Source organism: Sorex araneus, chromosome 1 (genome assembly GCF_027595985.1).
Source record: "Sorex araneus isolate mSorAra2 chromosome 1, mSorAra2.pri, whole genome shotgun sequence".
Taxonomy (NCBI): domain Eukaryota; kingdom Metazoa; phylum Chordata; class Mammalia; order Eulipotyphla; family Soricidae; genus Sorex; species Sorex araneus.
Window position 1 is genome coordinate 242,266,007 of NC_073302.1, and position 19,634 is coordinate 242,285,640.

At 42.3% G+C, this 19,634-nt stretch overlaps 1 protein-coding gene across 2 annotated transcripts in view; it reads right to left on the bottom strand.

The window, feature by feature from the left end:
* Positions 1-19,634, bottom strand: part of WASF3 (WASP family member 3) — a 136,082-nt gene that overhangs the window by 12,190 nt on the left and 104,258 nt on the right. Inside the window, exons 4-7 of one of the 2 annotated variants that reach the window (XM_055124597.1) lie at positions 11,776-11,910; positions 9,424-9,577; positions 5,869-5,986; positions 322-497 (exon numbers count right to left, since the gene is read on the bottom strand). In XM_055124597.1, coding sequence (XP_054980572.1) covers positions 322-497; positions 5,869-5,986; positions 9,424-9,577; positions 11,776-11,910 — 583 coding nt within the window. The remainder of the gene's footprint in view (positions 1-321; positions 498-5,868; positions 5,987-9,423; positions 9,578-11,775; positions 11,911-19,634) is intronic. The other variant, XM_055124601.1, reaches the window with a different exon arrangement.

A 19,634-nucleotide genomic window follows, 5' to 3' on the forward strand; every position in this document is an offset into this window, starting at 1 on the left:
CACAGGCAGCAAATGGCCAAGAAAATGGAACACTAAAGCTAAGGAACAAAATTATTAAAATTAAAATGGTTTACGCATAGGCAGCAATTAGGCAGCAAACTTAGAACTGATGTTAAAACACGTCTAGATTATCCAAACGAGACAGTGTCAGAGAGATGAAAAATCACGTACAATAACCTGATGTAAAATAAAGCTGCTCTGCAACAGTTAAAAAAATGCATACATATATGTGATTTACAATGCACGCTCACACCAAGCACTGCTTGAAGGCTTTTGCTCTCATGCATGTATACACGCACGTGCACACATGCACACACACACCTAGTTTCTGGGGACAGGGATCCCTCGGAAGACGCTCCATGGTACACACTCTGAGACAACCTGTGATCAGGTCTAAGCTCTTTGTCATACGCCATCATATTCCACTCCTGCCGCCTGTTCCTGGCTTTTCTAACCTTTTTCACCTCACGGGTGGTGCCGTCTATGCGCTTTTGCTCCTGAAGTCGAGGAGAAGAAAGCAAGCATGCGAGACAGAGGGAAAGGAAAAGAGCAGGTTAGACGCAGTTTTAATGCATGAAACAAGCCCAGTGTGCAGACGAACGCTGTTCCCGTTTCCAAACTGTTAAGAACATTCAAACACAATGGTTGACCCTTGAACAACACGAGTTTGAACTGCTTAGGCACACAGATATTTTTTTCCTGTCCAAGGTATCTACATTCAAAGTCAACCACCAAAAATATTTGGTGACTAAATCCAAGGAAGCACAACCTGAGTATATTAAGCTCTACAATGATAAGTGGATTTTCAACTGTAGGGATCAGCTTCCCAACCATTTCCACCCTGGTCATTGTTCAAGAGTCAACAGAAGTGGCTTTCTCACATCTAACTAAAAAGTAACTGGTAATCAACTATTAAAGTAACACAAAGCTACTGTAACTACCACCATTTTTTATTTACAAAGAAGTCTCTGCAGGTTTTTAGCTTGTTCTAAATGTACTGAGCCTTTAAAAATCTAATTCATAGATAAATATCTGACAATACTAAGCAGAGAAATCTTCTCCCACCACTTCACTATTTGAACTAAGCTGTCAACAGGCAATTTTTTTTTAAAAAGGCAATTCATGTTCTGTTTCTGGTTTCTAAAATAATTTTTAGAACTTACAGAATATTTACGCTAATCCTGCAATTAGCTTAACACCAAACAACAACAACAACAAAAGATCAAAACTTACCTTCCCATACAAAGAATCATTCTTGGTCCAGCTCAATTTTGCCGCAAAAATGTATGCAGTAAGTTCTTGGGTCCTACATACATATATTTCTTTATAAGGGAAGATTGTTATTTGTTTACATATGGTTTTTCCTGCTTCCCTCTAAGTCCATGTGTCCTTTTATTTGGATGAGAACCAATAGGCATTGATGATGGTACTTCCCTTATAGGATTTCCAGTTTTACATGGAGTACACACTCAGTAGTACTGCCAAGGATTAAGGTCAGGTGCTCTTGAAGTACTTACTACGTCCTCAGCACCTTACCGGGTATTATTTATAACAAATGGCAAATAAAGAAGGAAGCTCTCTGGGGATGGAGAGATAGCACAGGGGTTTAGGCACTGCCTTGCATGTTGCTGACCAATGTTCAACCTCCAGCACCATATACATTTCTCTGAGCACCATCAGGAGTAATCTCTGAGCACAGAGCCAGGAATAAGTCCTGAGCACTGCTGGGTGTGCCTCTCTCCCCACAAAAATAGACAGATACCAGTCTTCATGGGATCTGAAGTCCCTCGGGGAATCCTACAAAACCATGCAGATAAATGTCTGCTCTGCTGATAAAATGTGGGGCAACATGTATCCTGTATGGAATGTGCTGAACTCTGCCTCACCCGCAGGTCAGGGAGAGAAACAGTGAGTGATGAGTTCTTGGGTGTGAGTGGGGGGGACTCTGTGGCAGGAGGGATGCGATGTGTGGTGAAGTGGCAATCCTCTGAGAGGACAGACAACACAGCGCTGGGAGAAATGAACTGAGGTTGATGATGATAGGGAACATGACTCCCAGGACTGAGGGGTGACAAGACCTCAGCAGCTCAGTGCTGAGCTTCCTCCTAGGGGCAAGAGAGAGCACTGGGACAGGAGGGGGCTGATGCCTGGGGGACATTAAAAAGACCCCTCAGAAGGGAAGACAGCAGTCAGACAACCACCTCTGGGGAGCGAGGGGAAAAGAGGGTGGGCAGCTCACAGGGGGAGTGAAGCAAGCTGACAAGGCTGTTTGCAGGGGGTTGAGGCAATGGGCATGAAATCCACTGAGCACACAGAAAGAGATCAAGGGAGTTGGGTAATGCCCAAGATTTAGACTCTGGGGTGGGGTGGGCTCATTGGAAATACAGGGCTGGAGTCTGCTGGATAGAGGACCCATCAGTGCAGTCTTGAAGTGGGGGTGGAGGAGGGGAGGGCAAAACGAAGGACTTTCCAAATCAAAAGTGCACATTTGGTCTCCAGGTAATTTATTCTGCAGGAGTCAACTACACATGAGTATTGTAATAGCGACCATTTAGAAGCAACCTAAATATTCATCCATAATGGGTCAATGGGTAAAAAATTTATAAAACACCCAGATTTTAGAATAGTATGCAACTATTTATTTATTTTTTTGTTTGTTTGTTTGTTTTTGGGTCACACCCGGCGATGCACAGGGGTTACTCCTGGCTCTTCACTCAGGAATTACTCCTGGCGGTGCTCAGGGGACCATATGGGATGCTGGGATTCGAACCCGGGTCGGCCGCGTGCAAGGCAAACGTCCTACCCGCTGTGCTATCGCTCCAGCCCCAGTATGCAACTATTTAAAGGAATGAAATACATATTTACTGAGTCAACACATATCTATGTCTGCATGAGTTTATACCATGCATAGTCTAACTTTGTGTATACAAATTCTTTCTAAAATATGTACAACTGTGTCTATGAATGCTTAAAGGGCTAAAAATACACATAATTGACTTAACAAGTGGTTAGGGCATCCAGGGAAAGAAAACACACCCAATCTTCTAAACTACTGTACTTCACTATAATTTGAGAATATAACAAATGGAGTAAATTATTTGTATATTTTCCCAAACCCAAAACAAGTAGAGTCAACGGATCCCAATATAGCTCCTAATTAAGAACCATTGTATTAAACCATTAACTATTTCCTTAGTTTAAAACAGTTTTAACGAGGGTCACCCCATAGTAGTGCTGGGGTGCCCAGGGCCACTCCCAGAGATGCTGGACCCAGAGGTGCTGGCCTGCCTCCCTGCCTCTCTTAGGCCTGGAGCTTCTGGCGGGGGATGGAGGTGGGGTGATGACAACAGAGCCTCACCTCAGAGTTCTCAGGAACACATAGTGCCAGAGACCAAATAAATGGCCTTGAGTGTGCGGGGCACGTGCTCTGCCCCATGATCTCTCTCCCCAGACCTCGATTATTCTATTTTGTTTTGGGGCCACACCTGGTGGTGCTCAGGGCTTACTCCTGTCTCTGCATGTGCTCAAGCCCTGGAGGGTCTCAGGGGACCATACAGGGTGCGGTGCTGGGAATCAAACCCAGTTGGCTGCATGCAAGATAAGTGTCCTACCCACTATACTATCACTCTAGCCCTCAACTTTAAAGATGTGTGCAGACATAGCTAGGGGCTAAGTGGTAGAGCTGTGATGTGGACAAGGGTGGTCACCAGATCCACCCATCAGTATGCACATGGCACAGTGTGCATGCATGTGCGTGCACACACAAATACACATACACACAAATACACACACACACACACACACACACACACACCGCACCAACAGCATGCTACCTGTTCTGTATCCAGATTCCAGCCACACTGAGCCATGTTCAACTGCCTAGAATGGGCCCAACTGTTTCCTCCCCCAGGACACTCTCAGTTCCTTTTCCTTAAAATGTGCCCTGATCCTGAAATCCCCACCTCTCTGCCCTCTGCCCTTCCAGCACGCCCTCCTACCCATGTGCACAGGTACCCACATGCTTAACTCTAATCCACCAATTTGTACTCCCCACCCTGGAGCTGGGTGAGCCACCCCCAGAGGTGCCTCCCCTGAGACCCCACTTGATCGACAGTGTGCTTACTTCCACACCTGGACCCACCCGTGTCCCTGCTCTTCCCCTCACAACTCAGAAGGGCTCTCTGGGGGAAAGACAATGAAAAGGGGTCTGTACAGTACAGCCAGGAAAAAGTTTATTACAAGGCTGACCTGGACCCAACCCCTGGCACACCCCTGAGCCCTGCCAAGAGTGATCCCTGAATGCAGAGCCAGGAGTTATCCCTGGGCAATGCCTGCTGTGGCCCCAGAGCTCCTCCAACTAACACCCCTGACAACTCATTCTAGGGAAGGGGGAGTAGCCAAGTGGCTTGATCTCCAGTGCTGCACCTTCTTTCCCCTACGCACAGCTGGGTGTAACCTCATGTTCCATGACTATAGCCTAGTGGTCCTAGTGACACGCCCTACCCGCTGTGTTATTGCTCCAGCCCCTTTTCACCACTGTTTATCTAGCACTTGCAACGTACTGAAGTAAGAATTATTATATAAATAAGTTCAAAATTCGTATTAGATGTATGTATCTGAGGAATGTAGGATGAGATAAAGCAGCCAAGGGGTTAAAAATCAAGTAATTTGAAGACATAATAATCAAGCCTGGATTAAATCTTAGCCCAGGGTGGTAGCGCAGAGGGCTGGGGAGCACTCTGGGCATGCAGTTCGATCCCCAGCACTGCTCAGTGTGGCCTGGTGGGTCCTCAGCACTGCCAGGCCCCAACAGCACCAAATCACCACGTCCGAGCACCAAAATGCCAAGAGCGGGGCCCAGCTAAGTACTGACGTAAAGTGACCCCTGAGCTCCCTGAGCACTGCATGGGAGCACTTCACCAAGAAAAAACCAAACAAGGCTGTTTAGTCCTGAAAAACAGGGACAAATAAAGCAGACTGAATGAAATGTTTTTGCTGCAAGGATCATAAAGAAGGGAATGCTGGAAGGCCATTTATAACAGAACAGACCATTTTAAAGGAACCATTCTTAAAAGCTTCTGGAGGGTAAGCCTGTTACTATAGAAACATATGGGGATTAATGTCAACGTGCCTTTCAATGACCTGTTCCTCTTCTCTATGTGTGCGGAGAGGGGTTCTGGGGGGTGCTGGGGATTGAGCCCAGGATCTGTGGCTCAGTCACATCTCTTGCGTGTTTCTGGTCCTCTCCCTCCTAAGTCCTTCCCAAAACACTTGACTGACAGCTGCTTCTCAACCCTCAGACTTCCACTACCACTAGCCCCGGGAAGGGGATCACCTGCTGTACCGAGTCTTCCCCCACACGTGCAGAGCACGCACTCGCTTCACTCCACTCTCAACACTTCAGCGAGACTTTAATTCCAGATCGGTGGCAACAACAACGGAAAGGTTAAAAAAAGGTTAAAAAGCACAGAGCGACACCTGGTATGGAATGCTGGCTGCTTTACCCAAGAGCAGAAAGGTTACAAAATACATATGAAAACAAAACTGAAATTTGGCTCTGTTAATGTAAAGGCAAGTGTTAGTGAATAATTCAGTATTTATTAAACAACAGGAGCATTACTCTTAGATTAAACTGTCTCATCATCGTGTGAAAAATAAAACCTGTTGGTGGGATTGGTGATGGAATATTGAATATTACAAATCATAAACAACTTTATTGGAAAATTAAATTAAATTAAAAAAATAAAAATGCAACCTATAAAAACACATCAACACGGAACCCATCATCTTAGTAATTTATTGATTTGTTCCTGAACAAGAATCCCCTTTACACAAGTATGTGGCCTTTCCCATACTAAAATAATTTACCTTTTGACGCCTTTTCTCTTTCCTTTTGTCCTCTGTATCCTGTAGCATTTTTTCTTTCCAGAGGTCAAAGAAATAGGAAGGATCAGTATAGAACTTCAGCCCATCCTTTTTATCATCTCTGTAAGCCAACAGACCACAAGTTAGGGAAGAAAAGAAAGACTGTTAGAAGCCGTTATATGGACATGATGCCAATTTAACTTCTGAGATTATAAAATGTACAGGAGGCATTTAAAGCACTTGAGATACCTGTGACACTTGCTTGTTTGGTAAGGTGCACATATAGGCAGAACACTTTGTTAAAATGACTATAAATTCAGATCTGCATGGAGATGGATACATAGTTCTTCACCTCTCCTCTGGAACTTCAGTATTGTTAGATTGAAAATTAGCAAGCAATTCAGTACAAGAGCTAAGATATGGATCAATTTAGGTGTCCGATGACAGATGAATGGATAATGACGAAGTGGTATACAGACATAAGGGAATGCAGCTGCAAGGAATGATGAAATCATACAATTTGCTGCAACCTGGTTGGAACTGGAAGATATCATGTTGAGTGAAGTAAGCCATAAGAAGAAAGGCAAACACAAGATCATCTCACTTATCTGTTGTACATAAAATACTGGATGAATAAGTGTACTACAATAAAAGAGACATGCTTAGATTACTGTGTTTAGAGAGAAGGACAGAGAAGGAAACAAATCAAAAGGGAAGAAGAGAATAGGAAGCAATCGGTGGAAAGGCATAAGGGCTTCAGTTACACTGGTGATGTGGGTGAGTGGTATAGCCATATATCCAACAACATGGAAAAAATGAGATCTAAGCTATAACCACTGAAACTTGGTAATGTGCCTGTCAAGTTGACAGGAGGGAAAGGAGTGCAGGTTGGAGTTGGGAGGGAATGTGTGAACGCTGGTGGAAAGAAGTTGACACTGGTGGAGGGATTGGTACTGAAATATCATACGCCTAAAATTCAAACTCAACTAAGGGGGGGGCAGGAGAGAGAGAGAGACAGAGAGAGAGAGACACAGAGAGGGAGGGAGGGAGGAAGGGAGGGAGGGAAGGAGGGAGGGAGAAAAGGAGAGGGAGAGAGAGAGGAAGAGAAGTGTCTGCCATAGAGCCATAGCTGCAAGGGGTGGGGAGTGAGGGGTGGGGGGAGGGAAACGGGTCATCGGGTGGTGGGAAATGGACACTGATGGAGAGATGGGTATTGGATTGTATGAGTGAGACCCGATCATGAACAGCTTTGCAACTATGTACCTCACAGTGACTCAAAAAAAAAAATCAAATAAATTAAATAAAGCTCAACCACCACAATTCTTCAACAGAAAAAATTTTTTTCTCTTAACAAAGACCCTGGTTCCCTTTTCTCATTTGGGTTTCCCTAATTATTGATAAATTCAACTAGGAGGGAAGCAGAGTGCCCATGGGGTGGAAGATGACAGGGGAGAGGTGTGAGCCACAGCACTTTCTAAGTGGCTAAGTAGCTGGGTGTGGGTACTTGGGCGTGGCCCTGCAGCTTCACCTGTGGCTGCAGATGGACTCCTGTCCGGCCACTGTCTTGAAGCTTCTGGAAAGAAACCATATTTCAGAACTGGAATCAGCAGGCCCCAGAGGGTGGTTTCTGCTGATCCAGGTCCCTTACTGGGCATGAGGCAGAACCTTTCATTCTTCAGTGACCCAGAGCTCGGTACCAACACCCCAGGCAGGGTGTTCATCCCGTTTTCTATATGTGGGACAGCATGTTCTCACCCTCAAAGAACAGGCAAAAGTGCCTGGCAGTAAATGAACACAATTTCTTCGATTTCCAAGGGCTTGGAACCTGGGGTCCACAGTTTCCCCAGTTAGCAAACATGGAAAAGCGGAGCTTTAGAACATTAATTTCCCTGAATCAATGACTCACTGTAAATAATACACTCTCCCTCAACCTACTCCGGCTCTGGTTGCATTGGGGCTCAGTATGTAGTAAAAGGCAAACCTCTACACTCATAGTAGGCATAAAACAAGGAAGATTCACTTGCCTGTAACCATATATCTGTTTTGAAGCCACGCTTGGTGGTACTCGAGGCTTATTCCTGGCTCTGCACTCAGGGATCACTCCTGACAGGCTCAGGGAACCACATATGGGGTGCCACGGATTGAACCCTGGTTGGCCATGCGCAAGTGCCCTGCCCACTGTACAATCTCCTTGGCCCCAACCACTTCATTTTCAAGTGCTTCAATGATTACTGTGGTACCCAGAATATTTCAAGCTTTTATACACTTATCATAAAACCAATATTGATGAAACAGCACAATTCCAAAAGTGACATGTAAATGAATAGTCAAGTTTAAAATGACTGTGATTAACCACTCTATTTAGCAGTGTTTTAACCAGTATCTATGCATTGGATGAGCTCAGGGGCAAATCCATGTCTTGGCACATGTGAAGCCCAGGATATGATTTCAGGAAGAGGAAAAAAAAGGAAAGATATTGAACAAAAGCAGACCTTTCAGTAAAACATTAGATGAGATAAATTCACATATATCACTGATTTTTCAATGATAAAATCTCCAGAAGAAAAAACCTCCACAGAAAAACGTGGCCTTATGGCCTCTCCCAACAGCTTCCACAAGCTCTGCAACATTTCCTCAGAGAAACTTGTGTCAGTACTGACAGAAGGGCTGGAGTTTGAACTGTGGCTGGACCAGCACGTATCCACAGAGGTGGTGCTCGGGTCTCTAGTTCTGGGCCTGGTGAAGGAATAGGAGTTCTGAGAAGAACCAACAGGCCACGAGGGCTGTGGCCGAAGAAGGACTCACTGGATTCTACAATGTCTCTCGGGCAGGGGTGACCCGGCAGTGAAGAGTAGCCCCAGCCACGTCCACTGATCCCCCAAGGGAGGATTAAGCCCACAGGAATGGGCAAAGTGGGCAGTAAGGAAGTGTCTGAAACAGGGAGATGTGGGGGAAAGTGACCAAATGGGGGAAAAAATAGTGATTAAAGAGATCTTTTCTAAAAAGCGTTTTTTCTTTTTTCTTTTCCCACTTCTTAATGTTCATTTTGAGCAGCATTTACTTTTCATTCTTTTTCTTGGAAATTTGGTCCGAACAATGTGTCCTACCATGTTATAATAACAGAAAGCTGTTAAGGCTACAGAGTACAGAATACTCACTCCTAGAAGCCTCTCACACTGCAGAATAATTTTTCTGAATTATATAACAAGTGTCTCTGCAGTGCTGAAATGCTGTTATTTCCCTGCATTATAAATGAATTATGTGGTTTCTTTAGAAGCTGACTTTGAATAAGAATAACATAACCACATACAAAGTTGCTCTGCAGTATGTCCATATCTACCCAAAATATCAGGTTAAAGTTGACATTGCTATCTCATACTCCTCTTAGTAACATTATATGTTGACAGACATATGGAAATGCTAAGAATCCTGTACCAATACCAACTTCATTAGGTATGTACTTAACACTTTCAGTGTCTAAAGAACATGCTTCCACAGCTCTGTCAACCTCTCCCTCCCACATGTACTGACAAGGCCCAGGAATGGATGGAGTCTTACCTGTATGGGGTAAGAATATTCAGAGGAGGCGGTTTGTCGCTCTGGTTGTAAATGTCAGCCACAGGGTTGGGAATGCTGTTCTTTGAAACCACCTGCTGGTCTTGGACTGTGGAACTTTTGAAAGCTTTTTTCATGTTGATATCCTGTAGTGACACTTTAGAGAAAAGTCCCCCAAGTTGAGTTATTTGGAAATATTTTTTTAACTGTTTAGAAATAAGTATAATTTGACTCACAATCATAAACCTCTTCTAGAATAACTAAATAAAGTCTGATTACACACTTAAAACCATGCTTAAAGAACTTATACATTCACTTCAAGCCATGCTTAAAGTGCATGGGCCTCATGAATAATAGGAATTTCTATGAAATTTAGTCAAATCATGTTTTATCTTCTTTTGTAGTGCCCAGACTATTTCATCAACACAATACATAATATTAGAATACCTCTAACATTTCTCATAAATTCTACATAAATATGGTTATGAGTATAAGCAGCATGTATGACTATAAAGACTTGTTACTCTAAAAAAAAAGCAAGTAAAAAATAAATCAAATATCTAATACCAGTTTAACTACATGCAGGAATAGTTCTGCAAGAAAAACTTACGTAAAAGATCCATTAAGTTTTCCTGATAATAACATTACATAAAGATTGCAACGTGGAGCTGGAGCAATAGTACAGTGGGTAGAGCATTTGCCTTGCACATGGCTGACTCAGATTTGATCACCAGCATCCACCAGGAGTAAATCCTGAGTGTAGAGCCAGGAGTAAACTCTGAGCATTGCTGGGTGTGGCCCAAAAAGCCAAAAAAAAAAAAAAAACCCCACCCATAGGCAGCAGATTATGAAAGCTTTTCTCTCTATATATCATTCTAGAAATTAATTAGCATGGTACAAAACTATACTAAGGAAGAAGAAAACCAGGGCTGATTATACTTATTTCTGTGTTGTGTAAGACCTTAAATCCCACATACTAACTCAAGTTTTCCACAAACTTTCACTGTCACTGTATCACTGCCATCCCTTTGCTCACTGATTTGCTTGATAGGGCACCAGTAACGTCTCTGTTGTGAGACTTGTTACTGTTTTTGGCATATTCAATACGCCACAGGTAGCTTGCCAGGCTTTGCCGAGCGGGTGAGATGCTCTTGGTAGCTTACCGGGCTCTCCGAGAAGGGCAGAGGAATCGAACCTGGGTCATCCGCCTGCAAGGCGCTTTACTCCTGTGCTATTGCTTAGGTGCAAATCCTGGTCCCTTAATTGACTTGACCGAGTAAGCTGAGAGTTGGGGCATGAGTTTTCCAAGAAAACTCAAAAAAAAAGGAGGGATCAATACAGAACCCAGATTTTCTCATTAAGGGTTTTTCTTCTACAATGTCCATGTCATGGAAGGCAGTACAATGAGATGCATTTTTAAATGACAGCCACATTTTACAATTATATTTTTAAAAATATAATTCTTTAAAAAGTCGAATCTTTACTTTAAAAAATCTGCATGACTATTAAAGATCTAATACAAAAAATATGATGCAATCATCATTTTAATGCGATGAAAAATAGTAACTATAGTAATAGTAATAATAACTATCATTACACAAAGGTAAAAATAATTTTCAACCTGAGTAGGTTTTCTCAAATATCTACCAAGAGGCATATATCTTAATCTTTTTTGCAGATTTCTGCCCCTCCCAGTAATAATATTTAATTCAAAAGCTAAAGAATAAAAGACATCTTAAAAAAAATTTAGTTTAAATTTTGTTAAAATCAACACAACTTCAAGATACAATACCAAAATGAATACTAGCTCCTGCACAGAATTTCTCAATATTGTGGTTATTTTAAAGCCCTGACCTAAAGGCCTTTGGTACATGCCATTTTTGAAAAAGCTAAATCAACACAGTCATCACAATTATTTCCAGGCATCACCCAAAGATGAGGAGCAGGTAAAGACCTCAACCATTGCTTTTCACATGCAAACTCATCTTGGAGCTGAACTGCATCTTTGAAATGATTTGGTTTGTTTTTAGATAATGGTATATTTAAAAATAACTCAATAAGCTCAATTAGGATTTCTAAGATTAACTGTATTTCAAAGAGTCCTTTTAAAAAGCAAATACTCTAATTATTTTAAAGAAGACTTTGGCAGATGAGACAGACAAGTTCCAAACCTTTACATCACTAATTAACCCAATGCTGTAGGTTTCCCTCCCTCCCCCAACTATTCTTCCAGGAAAAAAGATAAAATATCTGTATACTACCCCAAGGAAAAAGCAGTAATTAACGGCAATTAATTACTACCCTCTTGTCAACATTACTTCTAGCTCATTGCTTTCATGCAACACAATTACCTACCCTCTTCCACCGTTGAATCCAGCTGGGTAACTTTGACAGCAAGGCGATCAATTCTGTCTTGAAGAGAATTTGCTCTGATGTAGAAGTTGTTAGCCTCATTAAACAACTCACCAAATATGTCTTCGGCATGTTTGCCTAGAGAAGAAAATGAATGGAGAGGGCCATCTGCTCAAAACTGCTGAAGCAGCCCCCTGCACCCGCACCCGCACCCATTACTGTCAACACGTGGAGTTTTGTGCAAATCACTGTCAAAACAACATGTCACAGTCGGAGGCCTGTGGACTTTTTGAAAATTTATTAGGGATATTCACATGTATCTGGAATTGACCTGAGGGGAGAGAATTTTAAAATACTCTAGCATGGAATTTTTAGATAATTGCTTGCTTCGAGAACTATTCAGCAAGCTGTTCGCCATCACGTTAACTGCGGAGAAATCTGACGCCCACTTTGCAAGTTTTATGCAGAGGCAGAAATCTCAGGACCTGGGTTTTATCACTTGCTTCCCTAGTTAACTCCATTTGTGTATTTGCTTCTACATTTAGAATTTTACCTCGTTTAAAATCAGAAACATTAGACTCTGTACCGTGCCTCACACTTCCTAGAGGCACACGCTCCTCTGATTTGTGTCTTGAAATCTGGGATGACAGTGGTCACTTTGGAGCTCTCTAAAAATCAATGTTTTAAATGTTCCGTTAACTTTTCTGCATGGATGATTTGTAAGCATTTGCAAGCTTACTTTCTTGTAAGCATGTCTGAGACAGAGCCTCTACTTTTCTTAACCTGTAATTAACATTTCTGAAAATGCAGTAAGATAGGAACTGCTATCTGTTGCTTCCATTGATTTTCCAAATCCTAATATCACTGAGTTATTCATTCAACAAACATTTAACAACTGCTTGCTCTGAGGCATGCATCTTATCCTCTCTGACAGAAATGCCACTGGAGGGAGGGGAGAGGTGTTGGTGAAAAACTGGGCTCACATGCAGGTTTACTCACAGCTTACTTCTGGGTCTGTGCTCAGGGATCACTCCTGGTGGTGCCCAGGGGCCAATATGCAATTGCTGGAGATCAAACCAAGGTCAGTTTTGTGCTTTGCAATAGCAGCTTAACCCCTGGATTTTCTCTCATCTTACAAATCCTACTTAAAAACTCGTATTTTAAAGGGTTGAAGAGATAGTATAGCAGGTAGGGAACTTGCCTTGCATGCGGCTGACCCAGGTTCGATCACCAGCATCCTACCTTACCTCCTCTGATCTAGTCAGATATCTCTTATTATTCAATTATTTAGAAAGAGAGCTTTGTTTATATTATATTCAGCTCTTCATCAGAATGAATTCTCCACAATTTTCTCCCAGTTTTGTTTTTTTCCCCCTTATTTTCTGAATAGTATTTGCAGAGCAGAAGACTTACTTTTAAAGTCCAGTTTATCATTTAGCGTTGTTACAGCATTAGCATTGTATTTTAAAGGCCACAGCTATATTAAAGGTCATCTAGATTTTCACTATGTCATTTTTCTTGGCATCTCAGAGTTTCGTTTAGGTCTGTGATCCATCTTAGGTTAATTTTTCTGAAGGGTTTTAATATCTGTGACACAACTTCTTTTTATCTGCACACATTTTTTCCTCACCAAGTTACTGTTTAAATGAGAAAAGGGACTAAAGCCTTCCATAGGAAGAAAATGTCCTTGAAGCAAGAATCACTATCATGTTTTCAGTGCTTTATAGTTTACAGAGCATTCTCATACTACCTCTCTGCACTCTGTGCTCTAATCTTCAAGACTCTCCACTCCATGACAGGCAGGACCATGTATAAGCTTCAGTGCTATGGTCCAGGCCTGGAACAGTGCCTCCCATTTCTTGTCATTGCAACTCAGTGAGTGAGCCTCAGAAGTAGCCGAGCTACTGCTCTCATTTTCCAAATGACTAAATTGTGTATCTGAAAGGTGATGGCCTAAGTATCGTAGCAAGTGGCAGAAATGAGATACAACAAAATCTTGAGTATCCAACTTCTAAATATCTCCTTTTATTACATTTTTCTCCCTGAACTTCCTTTGACAGAATTAGCAATTTCAATGAATTATTTCAGGCCGTAAGGTACCTGATAATTTCTTATTTACTTAATAAAACAAACTAAAATATTTTGCTGCTTAAACTGCTATTCTAAAATACTACATTATCATTTCTTATGAATTTTAAATTAGTATAATCTCAAAAATTAGTATATTTACCAACTAAAATTTAGTATTATTACAATTAGTATAAATTAAAAATTAGTATAATCTCATTAGTTTTAATGGGAGTAATTGTCTTAATGTGAGGAATTTTCTTTTAGAAAATATGAGCAATAAAGGAATAAATGATAATATCTACCTTCCTCTTATCAAAAGAGGGAAACCCAGACTAGTACTACAGATTTCAGGTGGGGAATAAAATATTTTTCTTTTTTTAAAAAAATTTTTTATTAGTGAATCACCGTGAGGTACAGTTACAGACTTACAAACTCTTGTGCTTGTGTTTCAGTCATACAATGCTCAGTACCCATCCCTCCACCAGTGTCCAGTCTCCACCACCGATGATCCCAGTATCCCTCTCACCACCACCCCCCACGCCATCCCCCCTCAACCCACCTCTGTGGCAGGGCATAATATTTTTCTTAAAGTCCAGGAGCTACAGTCATTTAAAATTCTACCAACAGTTCCCATTAACATATTATTTAAGAGTCCACACACACACACACACACACACACACACAGAGTCTATACAAATCTTAAGTATTTTAAACAACTGGATCTTGCATTCAGAATTGGTGTTTTTATTGCCTCATATATTCTTCCCTGCATGTCAGACCTATGCATATAATTAGCTAGTGAACATCTCTCTGTTGATGTCCTACAAGAATTCTAAGTCCTACATAATATCTAATACAACTTCATTTTCATGTTAATTCAAACCTGCATTCCTTTGGTGAAAGACTTCAGCCATTCAACATGAAGTCCAATGAGAAATGGACATGACAGATGATGCCTGCAGAGAGCCTCCCTGGACAGCCTGCTGTACACCAAATCTTGTAGCTTCTATTCCTGTCTCCTCCCAAGTTCAGACCTTCCTTTTTTTCTCCACTGAATTCCATCAACACGAGGTTTTTTTTTCTTCTTCCAGATTCACCTCCCACCCTCAAATCCATTCATTGCCACTACTGCCCTATTTGGGTGCACCAATCAGAACAAACTACTTGTAATACCTGTTTAAACCCACTCCTCTTTCTCAGTGATTCTGCAAAAATTTGCCTTTGCATTTTCTTTTTTAAAGTTTATTTTAGGCACCTCTGTTGACAGTGCTGTCAATGGTAGACTTTCATGCACTAAATATTCCTGCACCACACCCTCCACCACTGTCCCAACCTTTCTGTCTCAGCTTCTTAGTTTCTAATGCCTTGAAGCATTTGTTATTCGCTACTATGTTTCTTTACGACCCATGGAATGGAGAGATCGTTCCACACCTGTCCCCCTCCTTCACTCTGCATGCTACTCTCCAGTTCCAACTACACAGCAGCAAACTGCATGACTTCAACTTTCTTACAGTCGACAAGTACTCAATAGTGTATATGTGTCATAGATTCTTTATCCAGTCATCTGTTCTTGTACAAGAATTGTTTCCAGATTTTGGCCATTGTGAATAGTGCAGCAATGAACATAGGAGTGCAAATGCCTTTTCTGAACTGTGCTTTTGGATCCTTGGAGTATATTCCAAGAAGTTAGATTGCTGGTTGATACAAAGCTCAATTCCAAGTTTTTGAAAGAGTGTCCATATTGTTTTCCAAAAAGGCTGGACAAGTAGACATTCCCACCAGCTGTGATGAGGGTTTTATTTTTTCCCCACATTGTCACCAACACTGATTTGTTTCTGTTCTTTGCAATCTGTGCCAGTCTGACTGGTGTGAGGTAACAGCTCATTGTTGTTCTGATTTACATTTCCCTGATGATGAGTCAGAACCTTTTTTTGTATACCTTTGAGCCATCTTTATGTCTACCTTGAGAAGTTTCTGTTCATCTCTTTCCCTCATTTCTTGTAAATTGTTTTTTTACTTGTAAAATCCTACCAGCGCTTTAAATATCTTGGATATCATACTTTGTCAGCTGACTGGTGGGAAAATACTCTCTCCCAGTCTGTGGGCTATCTTTTTATTCTGGTCACCACTTCCTTTGTATTGCAGAAGCTTCTTAGTTTGATTGGGTCTGATATAAAGGTCTTTACTTCATTTTTATTTGATTTTTGTGCAAGGTGTAAGGAAGGGTTCTGAATTCACTTATTTGCCTGTGACTGACCCAACACCCTATTTTCTGCTGTGCACAATAGACACATTTGAGCAGTTAGGATAAACAAAGGTTTCTGTATGGTTAATTTTCGATAAAGGAGCAAAATATTTGAAATGGAGCCTCATCAACAAATGGTGCTGAGATGGGATGAAGTAAACATCTTAGAAAACAGTAGAATATGAGGGGGAAAGTCTCAAAATAAATGGACAGTACACTAGTAGTGGGATGAGTTCAACCTAAGAATCATTAGAATTTCCAAGCCAGAGGAAGGCAGTTTTGATGAAGTATATCGCCAAAGAAACCAGAGCCGAGAAGGTTCTGGAGTTGTGGAGGAGGCCACTGATACTGAGTAAGATGACTGACATTAAGGAAATTTTTCAATTTTTTTTGCCATCATTTTGTGTAAGTTCCATGTTTGTAGAGTTTGCCCCTTTGATGTTTTCAAGGCTATGGAGTTCCTGGGTTGTTGCTTATCCATGAAGCTCTTCATTGTTTCTTCAACTCTAAGAGATAGTCCAGATGGGTAGCGTATTCTTAGTGACGTTTTCATATCATTGCATCTTTAAACAACAAACCCAACCCAATCATTTTCTTCTGGTCGGTCTGTAGTCTCACATGATAAATCTGCAGTGACTTTTAAAGATGCTCCTTCATATTTCCTTTTTTTTTATCTTGCAATTTTCAGTATTTTATCTCTTTCTTTGGCTTTCATCATTCTGATTATGACGTATCTTGGAGTATTTTTATCTGGATGTCTTTTTTTTGCCAGGACTCTCTGAACCTCTTGAATTTGAGTGCAAGCACTGCACAACTCTAGGACCTTCTCAGCTCTGGTTTCTTTGACTGATGATGCTTCATCAAAACTGCCTTCCTCTTGCTTGGAAACTCTAATGATTCTTAGGTTAAACTCATCCCATAGTTCCCTAGTGCAGTGCCCATTTATTTTGAAACTTTCCCCGCCCCGCCCCATCTTCTACTATTTTCTACATGTTTACTGCATCCCGGACTGGAGAGATAGCAGTCGGTAGGGTGTTTGCCTTGCACACGGCCAACCCTGGTTTGATTCCTCCATCCCTTTCGGAGAGCCCGGCAAGCTATCAAGAGTATCCAGCCCACACGGCAGAGCCTGGCAAGCTACCCGTGGCGTATTCGATATGTCAAAAAACAGTAACAAGAAGCCTCACAATGGAGACGTTATTGTTGCCCCCTCGAACAAACCGATGAACAATGGGACAACAGTGCAATAGTGCTACTGTGCTTACTGCATCCCATCTTGGAACTAGATGTTGTTACTCTGCTAACGCCTTTCACTGAGGTTTGTTTTTGGTTTTTGTTTTTGCTCTTTGGGTCATACCCAGCGATGCACAGGGGTTTCTCCTGGCTCATGCACTCAGGAATTACCCCTGGCGGTGCTCGGGGGACCATATGGGATGCTGGGAATCGAACCCAGGTCGGCTACATGCAAGGCAAATGCTCTACCCGCTGTGCTATTGCTCCAGCCCCTCCATTGAGATTTTCATTTCACTTACCTAACTCTTTAGCTCTGTCACTTCTGATTTTAGTTTTCTCATTTATAACCCCATATTTTCTTGTACCCGTACAAAAAAGTTTCTTTTAATTCAATTAACATCTTCAACACATTATCACCAAAGTGCTTTATAGGGAGGTTATAGACCTGGTTAGTAATGGGTAAAGTAGTAAATGGGTAAAATAGTAAAGTCTGATGGGCTACCATCTTTGCTCACTAAGCTTAATGGGATTATACAGTGCTTCCCCAATGTGTCTCTTGCTATCTGGGGAAAAGTCTTTCTAATTTACCACTCAACCCCCCTATCCCAATCAGGGTGTTCTCTGAGAATCCAGATGAGTGCTGTCTTCTTCCTCCATGTCAAAGATATCCCCACTAATTTGCTGTTAGGAACTAGTTGTTTGGAGTTTCAGATGAGAGTTCTAAAAAGACTCTGAATATCTGTCATTGCCTCTGCTTCTCCTCCAGCTGTAATTTAGGGTTCTATAATTTCCTTCTACTATGGCTATCTTTATGAATTTTGCGCGAATAGGTGTTTGGAGCTAGGGTTAAGTTACTTTTAGCATGACGTGGTTGGGGGCAGCAAGCAACTTCAGAGTCTGTGAATTCACTGCAAGAGTACAATGTATGTTCCCCAAGAGACATTGGAGGAAACTGAGCTTCTGAGAAACTTGAAAAAACAATTATGTTGTTCTAGGGCTGGGAGGCTGCCACTGGCAATTTCTTCTGCTGAACTAGAGGACACAGGCAGCATCTACTTGGACCTAGGCAGGGCTATGTTTTTGACCTGGGAGGGGGCTTACTTTTAATTTTTCAAATCCCTTCCTTTTTTTAAAAAATCTCATTCAGAAGAAATTCAGAGACAGGGCCAGAGCATAGTACAGAGGGTAGGGTATTTGCCTTGCATGCGGCCGACCCGAGTTCAATCCCTGGCCTCCCATATGGTCCCCCAAGAATAAAAGGGGGGAGTCCCCCAAGCACTGCCAGAAGTAATTTCTCAGTGCAGAGCCAGGAGTAACCCCTGAGCATCACCGGGTGTGACCCAAAAAGCAAAAAAAAAAAAAAAAAAAATCAGAGGCCATGTAACAAGTGCTTATAAGGTCCTATGTGATTTATTTCCAGTTATCCATTGATCTTTCCACCTTTACGTGTTCCCTCATATCTTCCATTTCTAAAACACTCCAACTACATTTATTCCTTGCTGTTTCCCAAACATGTCAATCATACCTATTTCCTCTCGGGCTTCTTCATTTCCTATTCCTTCTACCTAGACCCAGAGAGTCACATGGTTTGTTTCTGAGCTTCATTCAAGTCTCTCCCTGAAATATCACCTCCTACATGAATCTGCTAAGCACTCAGTACCATGTAATAAATTTTTCAGGGCAACCCAGAGTGGGGTGGGTGAGAGCCCTCCCCGCTCCAAGGGACCCAGCCCCAGCAGCCAACCTCCACAACCCAACCGCTGCCACGCTCCAGGCTGCTTTCCCCAAGATCGGGCTGAACCTCACGCATGAGTGAAGTTCCATGGAACCCAGGTAATGTGGAACTTTGTGACCTTGGATTCTGGGCTCAATGGGACCTGGCAGCAGAGATCCTCTGCCTGCTTCCCCAATTCAGGCAGCCTAGGGGTCATGCCCATAAGCCACCTCCTGCTAGCGCCAGATAATCTCATCGGCCACCGTCCAGAACTCATGGCTGCTTCTCCCAGAAAGGAACATAAAATGAGGCTCCCATAACCATGCACCCAGACTCGGCACCAGGCTATTTTCACTTGGGGTGCCTCAGACGGGGGGGCAGGTGAAAGCTCTCCCCACCCGAAGGGACCCAGCCCTGGCTGCCGACCTCCACAACCCAACCACTGCCATGCTCCAGGCCACTTTCCACACACTCGGGCCAAGCTTCATGAATGAGTGAACATTTCTAAACATATTCCTCCAACATTTAATTGGAGGCAAGATGGCACTGACGCCATCTGAACCCCTCATGCTCTCCCATACCCGGCTCACCATCTTGCCT